The sequence below is a fragment of the Callithrix jacchus genome, chromosome 9, assembly GCF_049354715.1.
Source record: "Callithrix jacchus isolate 240 chromosome 9, calJac240_pri, whole genome shotgun sequence".
NCBI classification, from domain to species: Eukaryota; Metazoa; Chordata; class Mammalia; order Primates; family Cebidae; genus Callithrix; species Callithrix jacchus.
This window is the reverse complement of record NC_133510.1, coordinates 74,927,508-74,941,655: the sequence shown is the minus strand read 5'-3', so window position 1 is coordinate 74,941,655 and position 14,148 is coordinate 74,927,508. Positions and strand designations below refer to the sequence as shown.

The 14,148-nt window shown below is 40.3% G+C and overlaps 2 protein-coding genes across 2 annotated transcripts in view; one reads left to right on the top strand and one right to left on the bottom strand.

Annotated features, from left to right (window-relative positions):
- TRHDE (thyrotropin releasing hormone degrading enzyme) overlaps nt 1-6,788 on the bottom strand; it is a 422,303-nt gene extending 415,515 nt beyond the window's left edge. Inside the window, exon 1 of the mRNA XM_035257033.3 lies at nt 5,598-6,788. Within this exon, the coding sequence (XP_035112924.1) occupies nt 5,598-6,499 (902 nt within the window). The 5' untranslated portion in view covers nt 6,500-6,788. The remainder of the gene's footprint in view (nt 1-5,597) is intronic.
- LOC144577774 (uncharacterized) lies at nt 6,173-13,797 on the top strand. Its single transcript, XM_078338055.1, has 3 exons — nt 6,173-6,390; nt 6,482-7,334; nt 11,214-13,797. The coding sequence occupies exon 2, from the start codon at nt 6,578-6,580 to the stop codon at nt 7,292-7,294; it is 717 nt and encodes a 238-aa protein (XP_078194181.1). The 5' UTR covers nt 6,173-6,390; nt 6,482-6,577; the 3' UTR covers nt 7,295-7,334; nt 11,214-13,797.
- The last annotated feature ends 351 nt before the right edge of the window (nt 13,798-14,148 follow it).

Below are 14,148 nucleotides of genomic sequence, written 5' to 3'. Positions count from 1 at the left end.
ACCTGATTTTTTAAAGTGGGCAAAAGATCTGAATGAAAATTTATCAAAAGAAGACATACAAATAGCCAACAGGTATATGAAAAATTGTTCAACATCACTAATCACCAGGGAAATGCAAATCAAAACCACAATGATATATCAACTCACACCTGTAAGAATGACTATTATCAAAAAGATGAAAGATAACAACAGTTAACAAGGATGTGGAGCAAAGAGAACCCTTGTACACTATTGGTGGAAATTAGTACACTATAAATTAGTAAAGCCATAATGGAAAACAGTATGACGGTTCATCAAAAATTAAAAATAGAACTACCATATGATCTCGCAATCCCACTATTGGGAAATTATATATCCAAAGAAAAATAAATCATTACGTTGAGGCCAGGCGCAGTACTTCACGCCTGTAATCTGAGCACTTTGGGAGGCCAAGGCAAGCAGATCATGAGGTCAGGAGTTTGAGACCAGCCTGTCCAACTTGATGAAACTCTGTTTCTATTAAACATACAAAAATTAGCTAGGTGTGGTGGTGCATGCCTGTAATCCCAGCTACTCAGGAGGCTGAGGCAGGAGAATTGCTTGAACCTGGGAGGTGGAGGATGCAGTGAGCCAAGATCATGCTATTGCACTCCAGCCTGGGTGACAGAGTGACACTCTGCCTCAAAAAAAAAAAAAAAAAGAAAGAAAGAAAAAGAAAAAGAGAGAAAGAAAATAAAGAAATCATTATGTTGACAAGATATCTGCAACATGTTTATTGCAGCATTATTCACAGTAGCCAAGATACAGAAACAACCTAAGAGTTCATCAATGAGTGAGTGGATAGAGAAAATGTATATACATGCTAATGAAATACTATTCAGCCATAAAAAGAAGAAAATCCCTTCATTTGGGACAACATGGATGAACTGGAAGACTTCATGTAAGTGAATAAGCCAGCCATAAAAAGACAAATATCGCATGATCTCAGTCATACGTGGAATCTAAAAAAGTCGCCCCAATATAATTAGAGTAGAATGGTGAATGGAAGTTACCAGACACTAAGAGGTTAGGGGAAGAATGGAGTTGAGGAGCTGCTGGTCAAAGGATATTAATTACTTACATTAAAGGAATAAGTTGGAGAGATTTATTGTAAAGCAGGGTGACTATAGTTAATGACAATATGTTACATTCTTGAAGAATGCTCAGAGAGTGGATGATAAGTATTCTCACCATGAAAATAGCTGTGCAAGATGATGCATTTGTTAATTAGCTACATTTGTTCCAAATATATGCATACTTCAAAACATTAGGTTATACACAATAAATATATACTAAAATTTTATGTCAATTAAAATAATTTGAAAAAATTGTATATTTAATCACGATCCAGGGTGATCAAATTGAATGACACTACAGAAAACACAGCAACACAAACACCAATTGCGTAAATTTTCTCCCTGAGTGAGTCATTATTAAATGGTCAGAGCTTCTTTTTTAGTAAACATTGTCTAGATATGGTTTACTGGTGGTATTTTGAATTGTGTTCAAAATCCAGCACTGAACTCAGTTTTGCCATATGGTTATGTGAGCCTGACATAAAAACAATGAGCTAAGTCCATTAAGGAATCATACATAGAAAAAAGTTTTTACAGAAACAAATGGTTCTCAAAAGATTTTTCTCAGTTCACAGCCCTCAATAGAAGAACATCCTACTTGCTCATGTTAAGCTATCTTCTTACCAAAGTGAATGGGAGAAATGAAGCTGTTTCAATCTAAAACTAGTGTAGTGAATTTCTTGTTATTATTAAATATCGTGAGTATTAATTCATTCTGAGAAAATTAGAAGGCATCAAATTACACACGCGAATACCAAAGTAGAGCAAATGCCTACCCAGAGATAAAATCCTCCATTCTCTCCTCAAAATTTTTGCAAAAGGATGGTCCCAATTCTCTCTGAGAACTGCCACTATTATTTTCCCATTTTATTTGGAGACGATGGTTTCTCTCTAAACAATCCTTTATAGAAAAGGGCCTCCTATTTTTAATGTCATCTTTCACTTTGGCATGTTATAGACCCTATCAAAGTTTGTCAAGGAAAACAGTCTCCCTTTTGAAATCGAATAGAATGTTCTTTATCTTGGCTATATTTACCTTTCAATCCAACCATCTGGATCTAAATTAAGGTACCCTACTTTGAACATGGGTGTGCTCTCCATCTGGCTACCCAAAGCGGCAATTATTTCAGGTAAATGAACACTTTATCTAATTCTAAGTAAGCACATTATCTTGTCATAGACTATGGCATAAATACACAACCATTTTTATCTGCCTGCTGCACACCTAGTTGATGAAAAAGTGAGTATGTATTCTGCCTAATTTACTGCTTGGTTTGTAAACATTTTGATTTTAAGAGAATTCATTTTCCATATTCAACAAGTGTAGTAACCAAGAGTAGAGAATTTGTATCAACTTGAAAAAACCTTGGGCTTCAAGGGGGGCCTCATCTTCTAACCTTTGTATACTACAGTATGGAAACCAGGAAAAGCAAATCTTCCCAGCTGTACGAAGCCAGGCTACCTACAAAACCCAGCGGGGTACAAAACCTTCCAGGGGTCCAAGGTATATAGCACACAACGGAATTTAATTTTCCTGCCATCACCAAAATTCTTTTGCTCAGATCTCTGAGAAGGGAGTTGAAGAATCAGAACTGATAGGATTTTAATGAGTTATTGTTTCCACATAGGCTAAGAGAAGTGGACTGCATGGTAGTATTGTTCTTTTAAGCATTTCAAGTTGCTCAGTGTGACTTCCTTTGCCAGATTAAATATTTGTTTTTATTACAGATATTATCCTATAATTAAACTGACAAAATCATATCTAACTAAAGACCAAAATATTTCATTATTCATCAAATAAAAATTCAGTGTTTGCATCTGTGTCCTATATGAAAGTGAGCTTTAAAATGCCAATTTACATTGCATTTTGTGGACAAACTCACTGAAAAAAGTATAACTATATCTGAGATGCTGATATGGGTCTGTTTAAAAATGTTCCAAGTGGCTTTAGTAACAAAAAAAAGTTTAATAAGTAGAAAGTTTACATAACTATGAAATGGTTTATTAGATTCATTTCTTTTGCCTTATCAATTCCAGCAGAAACATCCAAGAAATTATCAGCACTCTGGTAATAATAATGAAGAGGGGGGGAAATGAGGAACAAGGATTTTCTCTAAGACGCTGTTTAGAAATAAAACAATCCTGGGATTTTCGGAACACTGAGTCCTGCATTTCTATTGGGATGAAGAGTTTAACTATATATGCACTAGGTTAAACTTCCAACCAACTTATTTACTTCTTTGGGGAAAACTACAGGAGAGAGTTTGAATACAAATATGCACTGGGGTAAAAGAAATCAGTTATGGGTCAAGCAGAAACATCTGGTCTTTTTAAAAGTCCTGTTAATTTGAAAGCACTGACCAAAACAAACTCAGTTCTGCCAAGTATATTTTGGTGGCTCAAAAAACAGGATTCGTTGAAAGCATTTATTTCACCACAGCAAGATGTATCAGTAATGATATGCAACTCCCACTATTGACATTTTGACATAACAAGCTTGTTCTTAAACATAGTATGCAAATTTGTTTTCTATGCCTTTCCCCTATATTTGATATAATTTCTGGGTTTAAAAATATTTTTAATCTGTATTCTTTAAAACATGTTAGAGGAAGTGGTAGAAGGGGGTTTAAGTTATCCATATCTGATGTCAGGAGTTAGAAAGTAAATAATTTATACATTCACTCATAGGAGGTTTTAACTATCATACAACTACTAAAGCATTCGACGTTTTATTTATAGGAGGTTACTTCATAGAACTCTATAAATAATAAAACTTTTGCTTACTTTCACAACACATTGCAATTTCCACAGCCTCTTACACAATAACTTCTTCTGAGAGATTCCAAACACCATAAGCTCTGTCTGGTCCAGGGATTATAGAACCAGAGTTCAAGTTCTAGCTCTCCACTGACATACCTGCTGACCTCCAGGGTCCTGGGCTTCTCTGAGCCCCAGTGTTCTGCTGTTGTAAGAATCACCTGAGAAAAGGAGAGGCTCTGCCTCATTACTGATCTATAACCTGCCTCCTCTTCTAAAGTTGTTGGTTTAATTTTTAAGCTCACTTTGGTTGTGCATCTGCCCTATAGTCATTTAATTAATTGAAGTTATTTTAGCAATGAGGGAGTTAGAGCAAAGAAAAAGAATCACTTACTCATTCAACAATACACCTGAGAGCTTACTGCCACAAGACACTCATGAGAGCTAGCAGTTATAGTGGACGCTCTATATGCCAGGCACAAGGGTAAGTGCTTTGTAATTCATTCACTCATAGACATCTATACAAATTCTAAAGTAGGATATTATTATTGGTATCCCCAAGTCAGAATGAAAAGTCTAGGCTCTAGAGCCAAACTCCCAGAGTCTAAATCTGTGCTTTGACTGCTCACTCTTAGTGATCTTGGTCAAGCTATGTGACCTACCTGTGCCTCCATTTCCCCACTTGTAAAATAGGGAATGCTGATAATAGCATCTACCTCATAGAGTTCTTGTCGGATTGAGTTCTTGGGTGTGCAATAAGTACTAGAAGTAGTCATGTCAGGAAAAGGTTAATTACCTTCCTGAAACCTTCACCACAGTTAGATGAACAGCAGAGATTCGAACTCGGTTCTATTGGATTATGAAGTCTGAGATCTAAACAAGTGATGAAAAGCTCCATGGCCTCTCAGAATTTTTTTTTTAAATATAAGACTACCCAAATGTAAAACCCACCAAAGATACTCACTAACAAGGCATTTGAGACTGACCATTAGCTTTTCCACCCTTCACCACTGGAATCATCTCCAGAGACAGCAACTCATGAACAAACAACTGGAGTCGCCCTGACTTAGCACAGAGCTGGCAGCGCCAGCGAGGCTGCTTCTCCCTGGCTTTGGCCTTTGCAACCTCCACCCCTGTCCGGGTTCTCTCAGCCTATCTCTGGAAACCACTCTTTTCACTCCAAATCTCAGCTTGAAGTTTGGAGAAACTTTATTCAGCCAAAGCCCATCCTCTGCTCTTCACCTGGCAGGGGACTACTAATAGTCAGGGGAGATGGGTATGTTGGGGAGGCGGACCGACGGTGTGTCCCTGACCTGCCCTGACATCCTAACCTGGATGCGCTGCTGTCTTGACCTTTGGCGCTCATGTATTTTCCCTCGACGGTAACTTGGCAAGCTTTTCATGTCATTCTGGCATCGCTCAGATTACCAACTACCCTTCAGAAAAAGAGCCCTTCGTTTTGACGGCTAAGGAACTTTGAAGGGAAGAGGAGAGGTCCCGACCAGAGGAGGGGGCGGCATTCATCTTTTGGCACAAGTGAATCAGTTTGCGGAGTTGGCAGCAGGGAGACCCCGAGGCATCTAGGAGACCCCGAGGTTCTGACTGCCCTACCCAGCTTTTGTTTCCTTCCCCCACCCCTGGCTTCCCGGGTACTGGAAGCCAGCTGGATCCCCGGGGTCGCCGGCCGCCTGAGGTTCGAGCTGCGCGGCGGGGTGGGGCGGTGCAGGGCACCGCCTCCCTCCATACCTTCTCTCCCCGTGGAGCACATAGGAGCTGCGGAAGAAGCCCAGGAGCTCATTCTCGATGAGTGCGTTGTAGATAATCTTCAGATTGTAATTCCTCTGCGCGTCCAGCGTCCTATTCAGCACCACCACTAGGACCTGGGTTTGCGGATAGAGGAAAAAACCGGCCACTGGGACAGCCCCGAACGCCCGGTCCTCGGCCAGCTGCACCTTCTCCACCGCCACTCTGGAAGCGTGCAGCACTACGTAGCGGGTGGCGTTCCGGCACGAGATCTCCACGTTGACCTCCCCGGAGAAGGTGAAGTTCTCCATGAAGGCGGTGAGCATTAGATTGTAGTGCAGCGGCTTCAGGTGGCCCGACAGGCGCAGCTGCGTCCACGGCTGCCAGGGCTCCCGCTCCTCCTCCGACGGCGGCTGGGTGGACGGGGTCCCCGGACTGGCCACCCCACCAGCCTCCGGCTGCGAGGAGTCCCCGCCTGCGTGGTGGTTGCGCCGGGCCGATCCGGGGAGGCTCCCATTGCCGCCACGCTCCGGAAAGCCCGCGGGGCCACCGTCGGCGCCTGGCGTGGCACTGGCCCCGCACTCGTCGAAGCGCAGGCTGAGCAGCACGGCGAGCATGGTGACCGCGAGCAGTGCCACGAGGGACACGGCGAAGGCCAGTACAAGCCGCTTGTGTACCGCGATGTGGCGTTCCGTGGTGCGGGGTCGCACTCCCACGGAGTCTGCCCACGGGTCCGAGAGCCCCCTGCCGCCAGACCGAAGCGCGGCGTCGTCTTCCCCCATCGCGGCCGCGAAAGGTGAGCTGCTCTTCTTGGCCCCCTCCTCCTCCTCCTTCTTCTTCCTCTTCTTTTTCTTCTTCTTTTTCTTCTCCTCCTCTTGCTCCCCCAGCTCGCCGTCCAGGGCCATCACACCGCCTCCTCCTCCTCCCCCGCCCCCTCCGGCACCCCCAGCGAGCGGGCCACCGGGGCCACCGCCAGAGCAGGCATGGGAGAGCGCACGCGGGCCGAGGGCGCGCGTCTGGGAATGCTGGCCCAGGTTCTTTCAAGACGGGTTCTGGCCACCAGCGACGGCAGCTTCAGCGACCCCCATCAGCCCCGCCTCACTCCGCACTCGGGCTGCCGAGGCGCTGGGCTGCGAGCTCTGGGACGCGCCCAACTTGGAAAGCGTCTTGCTTGCCCAGCGCGCGCTACTTCTCGGGCGAGCACCCAGCGCTGGGGCACATGCTGCTCCCGCCCCTGCGCGCCTGCGGCTCCGGGCTGTCCCTCCCCTGCGCTGTGCTCTCGCCTCGCTTTCCGCGGGAGCCTTCCAACCGGTCCTCGGCTGGGGAGAAGGACTGGAGCAGTGGGGAGAGCGAGGGTGTGGAGGGGGAAGTTAGGGCTTCCGCTTTCTCCCCCACTCCAGCGGCGGCGTTCAGTCCTCTGGGTGGAATGTGCTCGCAACAGCAGTGACGGCTGCCACAGCACGGGAGGCACCCGAGCCATACACCCTGCAGCTGGAGAGGAGAGGATGGCCGAGGTGGGAGAGACTAGAGTGAACCAGCAGGAGGAAGTCCTAGGGCCGCGAAGCTACGACGGAGATCCCTCCTGGAAAAGCCTTCTCCACCCTGGGCACTTTAAGCTGCGGTGGCGGCAAACGGCAGGAGGTTGCAGACCCGACAGCGAGCCTCCCTCTTTCCAGTCTTGCTCTGCCCTCCGGAGATGACAAGTGAGAAAGAAGTGTCCGGCCGGGCCATCCCCTTCAGGTAGATGAAGCTCTGGGTTTGCTCCATATCCCCACGGGGAGAGCCGAAGTGCGTATGTGCGAGCGCATGTGCATGTGTGTGCGTGTGTGTGCGTGTGTGTATATACACAGGCTCCGGGTTTAGATTGCCAGGGCTACTCCAGCTGCATTGAGGGACTGAAACTCCCCGAGAAAGGCAGAGAGAGAGCGCGCGCGAGGAGGCAGGAAAGGCGGGAGGGAGGAGAACAGTTGAGCGGCAGAGGCAGGCGCTGGGAGATTAGAGAGCTTTTCTCCGCTCTGTCACACCAGACACCCACAGCCACAGAGGGGGTTGCTGAGCCGCCTGCGAGAAGTACATTGTAAATCTTCAGCGCAACAAGCCCCGCAGTCACCCCTCTTCCTGACTCCTTAGCCCCACCGCGCTCCACGGAGAGATCATTGGAGCCTTTGGCTATTAACAGAGAGAGCAAAGAAAGACCCTGCTGGGGAGATGTGGCTCTGTCAGATTTCACATCAAGCTCGACAGAGGATTTGGAGGATTTTATGTAAATTGAAATAAATTCTCCAAAGCCTGACTACATATATTACATTATACTGTGCGATGTGTCCAGGTGTGCAGCACTAAAATAATGGTTAACAATGAAGCATTAAAATCCTCCGGAAGTAAAGGCCTAAGCAAGGTGATGTTTTCCCCATAGGATAATTTCTATGTTTAGATTGAGGAAATGATTAAAACACAATGCCTACAGTGTAACATTCAGGACCAAAAGCTTGAGACTGAGAAAAGCTGGGCTATGAGCTTAATACAGTGAATGAATACATTCCATGATTGGTCAGTGTTTCATTGCACCTAGCCATAATTACTTTCATGCAGCCTTCCAGTGTTACCATAAAAACTGTTTAAACTTTATTAGGATAGTTATCAATAGACAGTTTGCTGACAGCAGGCAGCATCAAAATAGGTTCGTAGCTGGTTATGGACTCTTGTCTGAGCACACTGGAGTTTAAAAATATAGTGAAGAGTATGTATAAGTATGTGGGATATCCAACCCTCACAATCTGTGTGAAGAACTTTAATTGGAACAATATTCAGAAAACAGCCACCTGAAAGGTGACAGCTAAGAAGCAGGAGTCTCCAGTGTTTAATAAAACAAAGTATGATTGGCTTCTGGGTCAATTAAAAAAGTGAATCATAGAAAGAAAATGAGGTAATTCCTTTTTACATGTTTCTTTCATGTCTTTAAATCTTGAAGACATTTTACAAATCATGTCCATAGCTATTTTATTACAAAAAGAAATGGTTAATGCTTCTGACTTTGGAGTACTGAAAATAGACAATTAAAATATTGTGTTTGGCTTTAAAAGCATGACCAAAGAAAAGAGACCAATTACAGATCTACCTTAGTCTGATAACCACTAAAAAAAAAAACACAGCCCTGCTCAAGGAAGCCCTTTTCCATTTATCCCTAGGTGGGATAAACGCTCAATGCCATGCATTTTAAATGTCCATTTGAATCATTTTTAAGTGATGATGAAAATAAGTGCCAGGGTGGGATTTTTTAAGCATGTTGTATGTGGGCCGTTAGCAACAGACCAAGGGAAATGCCACATTCTGTTCAAGTTACTTTTTTCTGCTCTGTTTTTAAATGTCTGTGCTCTTGCTGTCCATATGTATCTGGCTGTATGCATTTTAAGAGTTGAGGAGTTGGGGTTCATTGGTTTGTTTTCACAGAATCAGGAACTATAGTGCAAGCGAGTGGAGTCCCAAGATCCTCAGCAGTTCACCAGACTTCTCTGACTTTTGGGTTTTAAACTGGCAATTCAGTATTAATGATTCAATATCCATGGATTTAGTTCATTTGATTACAGAGGCTTCTGGAATCCTCCCCAAAATTCTAAGAACCACTGCCTAAAGGAAGAGGTTACCCACTAAAGTATCTGTAAGATTTACTCTTTCTAAAACATTAGTCAAGAAAAGATTCAAAGAAGGCTTTTCCTGTTTGTCCTTTTTTTAAAAAATGTGTGCAAATTTGTGGGATACATGAGAAATTTTGTTACATGCACATAATGTGTAGTGACAAGTCAGGATATTTAAGGTGTCCATCACCTGAGCACAATACATTTTTGCAAGGTATAGTCACCCTACTCTGCTCTCAAACACTGAATAGCTAGATTCCTTCCATCTTACTGTATGTTTGTACCCTTTAACCCAGTTTTCTTCACCTTTCCTCTTTCTCTCACTCACATTCTCAATCTGTTATCTCTTTCCACTCTTTGCCTCCAGCTGTTCTTCTTTGTATTATATCAATGTGTTTATGTACTTCTGAAAATTACTACATGGCAAATCTCAAATATTTCAGAATTAAATAATGCATTTATTAATTAGTAAAGTCTCTACTTACTGTGATTAAATTACTAAATGGATTATTTTTCCTGACCCAAGTGGAGTAGACATACGATTATTAATATAGAATGGACACAACTTACTAGCTCATGGATTCTCCTTAAATGTAACTTTGCATAATAAAACTTAGTATTAAGATCAAGTGGGTAAATATTTCTCCCCTTTATATCAATGTTACAAAGGTTTTCAGCAAGTTTTCTTTTTTTTTTTTTTAATTTCTGAAAGTATAACCCATGCTTTCCCAAAGAAGCAAGCACTTTGGTAAAACAATTTTTTAATATTATTTTTTTTTTCTAAAGGATGTTCATTCTACCTCCAAAGCAAAAGGGGGGGTGACATTTCAGAGTGTGAACCTCACAAAAATATTAAAGATGTAATTTACTAACATTCTTTTTTAAAGTTTCTTTCAGTGTTATAGGTCACTGGATCTGAGATAGGTTTGATTTTGCCAATACTAGAGCCATGCAGTGTTGTAAACAAGGAAATTAAACTTCCCAAAGAGCCTGATGCTTCTCTCAGAAACATGTTTATTTGTTAGGAGAATTTTATGATTACTTTATTTAGCTAATAAATATCACTAAAGTCATGATGTGGCCACATTTGATTCAGAGACTTGTAAAAGTAAAAACAGCAGTCTGAATATTTAATATATATGAGGCCAAATGGAAGTTGTTTTTAATAAAATCTATACCTTGGTCCTAAAATGATCGAAATGAACTATCTTGAGTAAATGCATTGGCTTCAGGGTCTTATTTTTTATTGTTTACACTTGAACTGCCTTTTTTTTTTTTTTTCTTTTCACAGTGGTTTGTTTATAGAACCACATAGTTAGGTGTCTTTGTGTACTCTGTCTCTTCACATGTGAGTAAAACCTCATGTCTAGAAACAGCTTGGCTCAGGAGAAAGAACTAGACCCTGTTCACCTCCATTTCCCTCCATTGTCCTAACCCAGTTACTTCATGGACTCAATTTCTCAATGTGTTCACGTAAAACAGTTAGAGTTGGGGTATTTTTCAGCTCTGAACTTCTGTGAAAAAATATACAGGAGCTAATATACTACCCTCTTTACGTTCTCAAGAAATATTTAGTTAATCTTCATGAGAAGCAAAAAATAATTCAATCAAACTAAAACTTTAATGGGTAAATAAATTTTATAAAACTACACTGTACAAGAAAAAGTACAGGAAGAAACAAACAAATCTTACTAGTCTGGCAGTCAAAACTAGGCTGATGTATCATATGACAGGGATATGTTTCTGAAGACCTCCCACAACTGGAGACCACTATGAAAAAGAATGGTGAAGTTTCTGTTTAGCAGCTGAAGTGGTGCCGCCATGTGGCAATAGCAAAAAAGCAGTTTGAAATTTAAAACATCATTTGATGAAATTTTTAATTTGGAGAAATAAACATGACTGCAAAGTTTATTAATATTTTTATATTGCAAACTTTCAAAACTTCATAGCATTTGACCCACTGATCTGTTGATGTTGTTGACAGGTTTCATTTAAGAACCACCCTTCCAGACAGAACATTCCTTAAGATCTTGAAGATGAGGAAAGAATTACCTAAAATCAGCTATAATTGAGATAGTGAAATTTCATGATCTCTGCAGTTTGTCCACAACAATTAACACCTTGATTTAACTATTAGTTGTCTGACTTGTTTATTTAAAAGGATTAATCTAAGTGGAAATTACATCTAAATTTGATGATATCTTTTTACCTGATAAAAATCTGTGGAACTATGAAGTTGTTTTTATCTTTTTTCATTTTTTATTTTTACTTTTTACTATATTTTCTTTTTAGAGATTAGATCTCACTCTGTCACCCAGGCTGGAGTGCAATGGTGTGATGAGAGCTCATTGCAGCTTCAGACTTGAAGTTGTTTTTAACAGAAACATTTCCTAACTGATTAATATAATACTATATGTTATTAGTCCCAGAAAAGTCTCATGATTACGTTTAAACCAACCTAGAACAAGCCTCACAGCATAAAATGGATGTCTTTAGATAGCAAAGGTAAGAAAAGAATGACCAAATAATTCAAGTGTCATTCCCAATTTTAGCATTTAATGTTATATCCAAAGAGAGAATTAGTATGTCAATGAAGTTATATCATTATTTGAGGGGTTCTAATGCTATGTTCAAACTCTTTAGTGCTCACTGTAGTCTCTTTGGTTTATGACTTCTATAAAAAAGCTTTATAAAAAGGCAAAGTATATATCATGGAAATGTTTACAATTTATTCATGAAACCTGCAAACTTAATATAGACCAACATCTACAAACAATAGAAATTAAGTATTATTCCAGAAAGGTTTCCATTAAACTAGTTAATTTGTCTAGTCATTAAAGAAATGAAAACAGTAAATATACCTATATAATTGTTACCATGAACTTAAATTGCTCAAATTCATGTTTCCAGATAAATATGGAAGGAAGAATTAATGAATATAATAATAATAGCTTAGATTTGTCAAGGGCTTAACTTGTGCCAAGTATTTGTCTAAGTATTTTACGCTGTCTCGTGTAATCATGAAAATCATGAGGTCAATGCTATTATTTCCTCCATCTGACAAATCAGGAAACTGAGGCTGAAAAAAGATTATCTTGCCCAGAGTCATTTAATTATTCTTATAATAGAATTGATTTAATATCTAACTTGCCTGTGATCTTCACTTTTGTCACTTTTCTCTTTAGCGCCATCTTGTGGGTCAGCCAGTAACAATACATACATAGGGTTTGGAGGGTGTTTTTGGTTTTTAACTCTGCTTGTATTGAAGCTAGACTTATAAGGAAATGTGATATGATTCACATGTGAAGCAATTTTGTTTGCTTTCTCAGAGAAGCAACCACTTCACAAGAAGATTCTGAAATTGGCCATTTTGGACACCAGAATCTATGAGACACCTGTTTCTCATAGATTAGAAATACTGGAGTCTACACAAAAATTGATGTTTCATTTACAGAATCATCACCAAACTTATCTTGCATACCATAAGTAACAATCTCTGACTTGTGATTTTTTTATAAGAAAAATGTTTTTTAACTCAGTATCATCATTTCTACAACAGTGTCCCATGATAATTGATTCCAGATGATTTGAAACACTGCTTAATCCTGTTTTAGAAAAATCTCCCATATCTGATTTAGTCTCACATGCAGCTTACTTCTAACATCAGATTTAAATTGCATTGAGTTACCTTACTCAGTTTATTTTTTAATTATGTTGCTGTTACAAGGGAATAAGGAAAAGTCAGTATAATGCATTGAAATGTCTTTTTAATTGAGATGCACCGGAAATGTGTTATAGGTTTCCAAACATGCTTCATGTATTAGAGATGTTATAATAATATTTTGAATAGCCAAGTGAAAACAAATGGTTTCACCTGTATATGTTAGAATTTATTGCTAAGTTTTTCATGTGTGTGTTGTAGTGGAGAAATAACTTTTTAAATTGCATTTATGGAGTCATTTCAGAACAAGTAGAAATTATATGTAATCTGGTCACTTTGAATGTGTAGGTGTTTGTATCTGAACTCCTGCCCTATTAAGAATTGAAGGTTATACTGTACGTTACTCAAAAAGTAATTTTCCCCAGTTATGCAATAAGACCTCAGATTTGACCTATAACCTGAATGTCATAAACTATTCATTATCTATGCTGGAAGCACACCACCAACAACAAAGACGTTTTAAGTATTTTTATAGGCTTGCTAAAATCCGATTATAGAACCGAGGCAGTCAAATACCATGAGTAAGACGGCAGAAACCCTAGAATTTAACTCCCAGTTATTCTTAATGAGTGAATCCTATGCTTTGTCTCTAAAAGCAATGTATTGTGCTTTCTAATTCAGTAAACGCATTTTTATTGCTATACCCATTGATATATCAATCTTTCCATGACATTCTGACATATATCCAGTTTCCTACGGATTTTGTGTAAGAGCAAATTAAAAGATGCACTACAATAGTAACATTTAATCTGTAGTTCTCCATTTAACCTTTATGTGGCTGTCACTGAACAAGTACTGTTCTTATAGTTGAACCAAAAAACAAAAATAAAGATAAGATATGCACACACACTAGAGAAAGGGCTTATTTTTAACGTGGGGACCATTAAAAGTTTTGACCATTCTCCGCCCCCCATGCTTCAACTTTAGCTTTAATATGTCTTCCTTCAGTTTAAGTTGAACAAAATTCTGCATAGGACCCTTCAGAAAACTTCTTGAACACATACGGTTTTGGTGAGAATGTGGACTGAACTTTGTACAAATAGCTGATACTTCAGCACACAATTCCTGGAATAAATTTTATCCTCCTCTCATTTTTATTATTAACTACATGGGTTTTTTTTTAAAACAGGTTACAAGAACTAAAACATATTTTACCTTTACTCTGTTACATGTTTTAAATTAAGCAGATCCTAAATGA

What these genes read in the sequence shown, in the direction of transcription:
- LOC144577774 (XM_078338055.1), top strand. Translation starts at nt 6,578, where the DNA reads ATGGGAGAGCGCACGCGGGCCGAGGGCGCGCGTCTGGGAATGCTGGCC.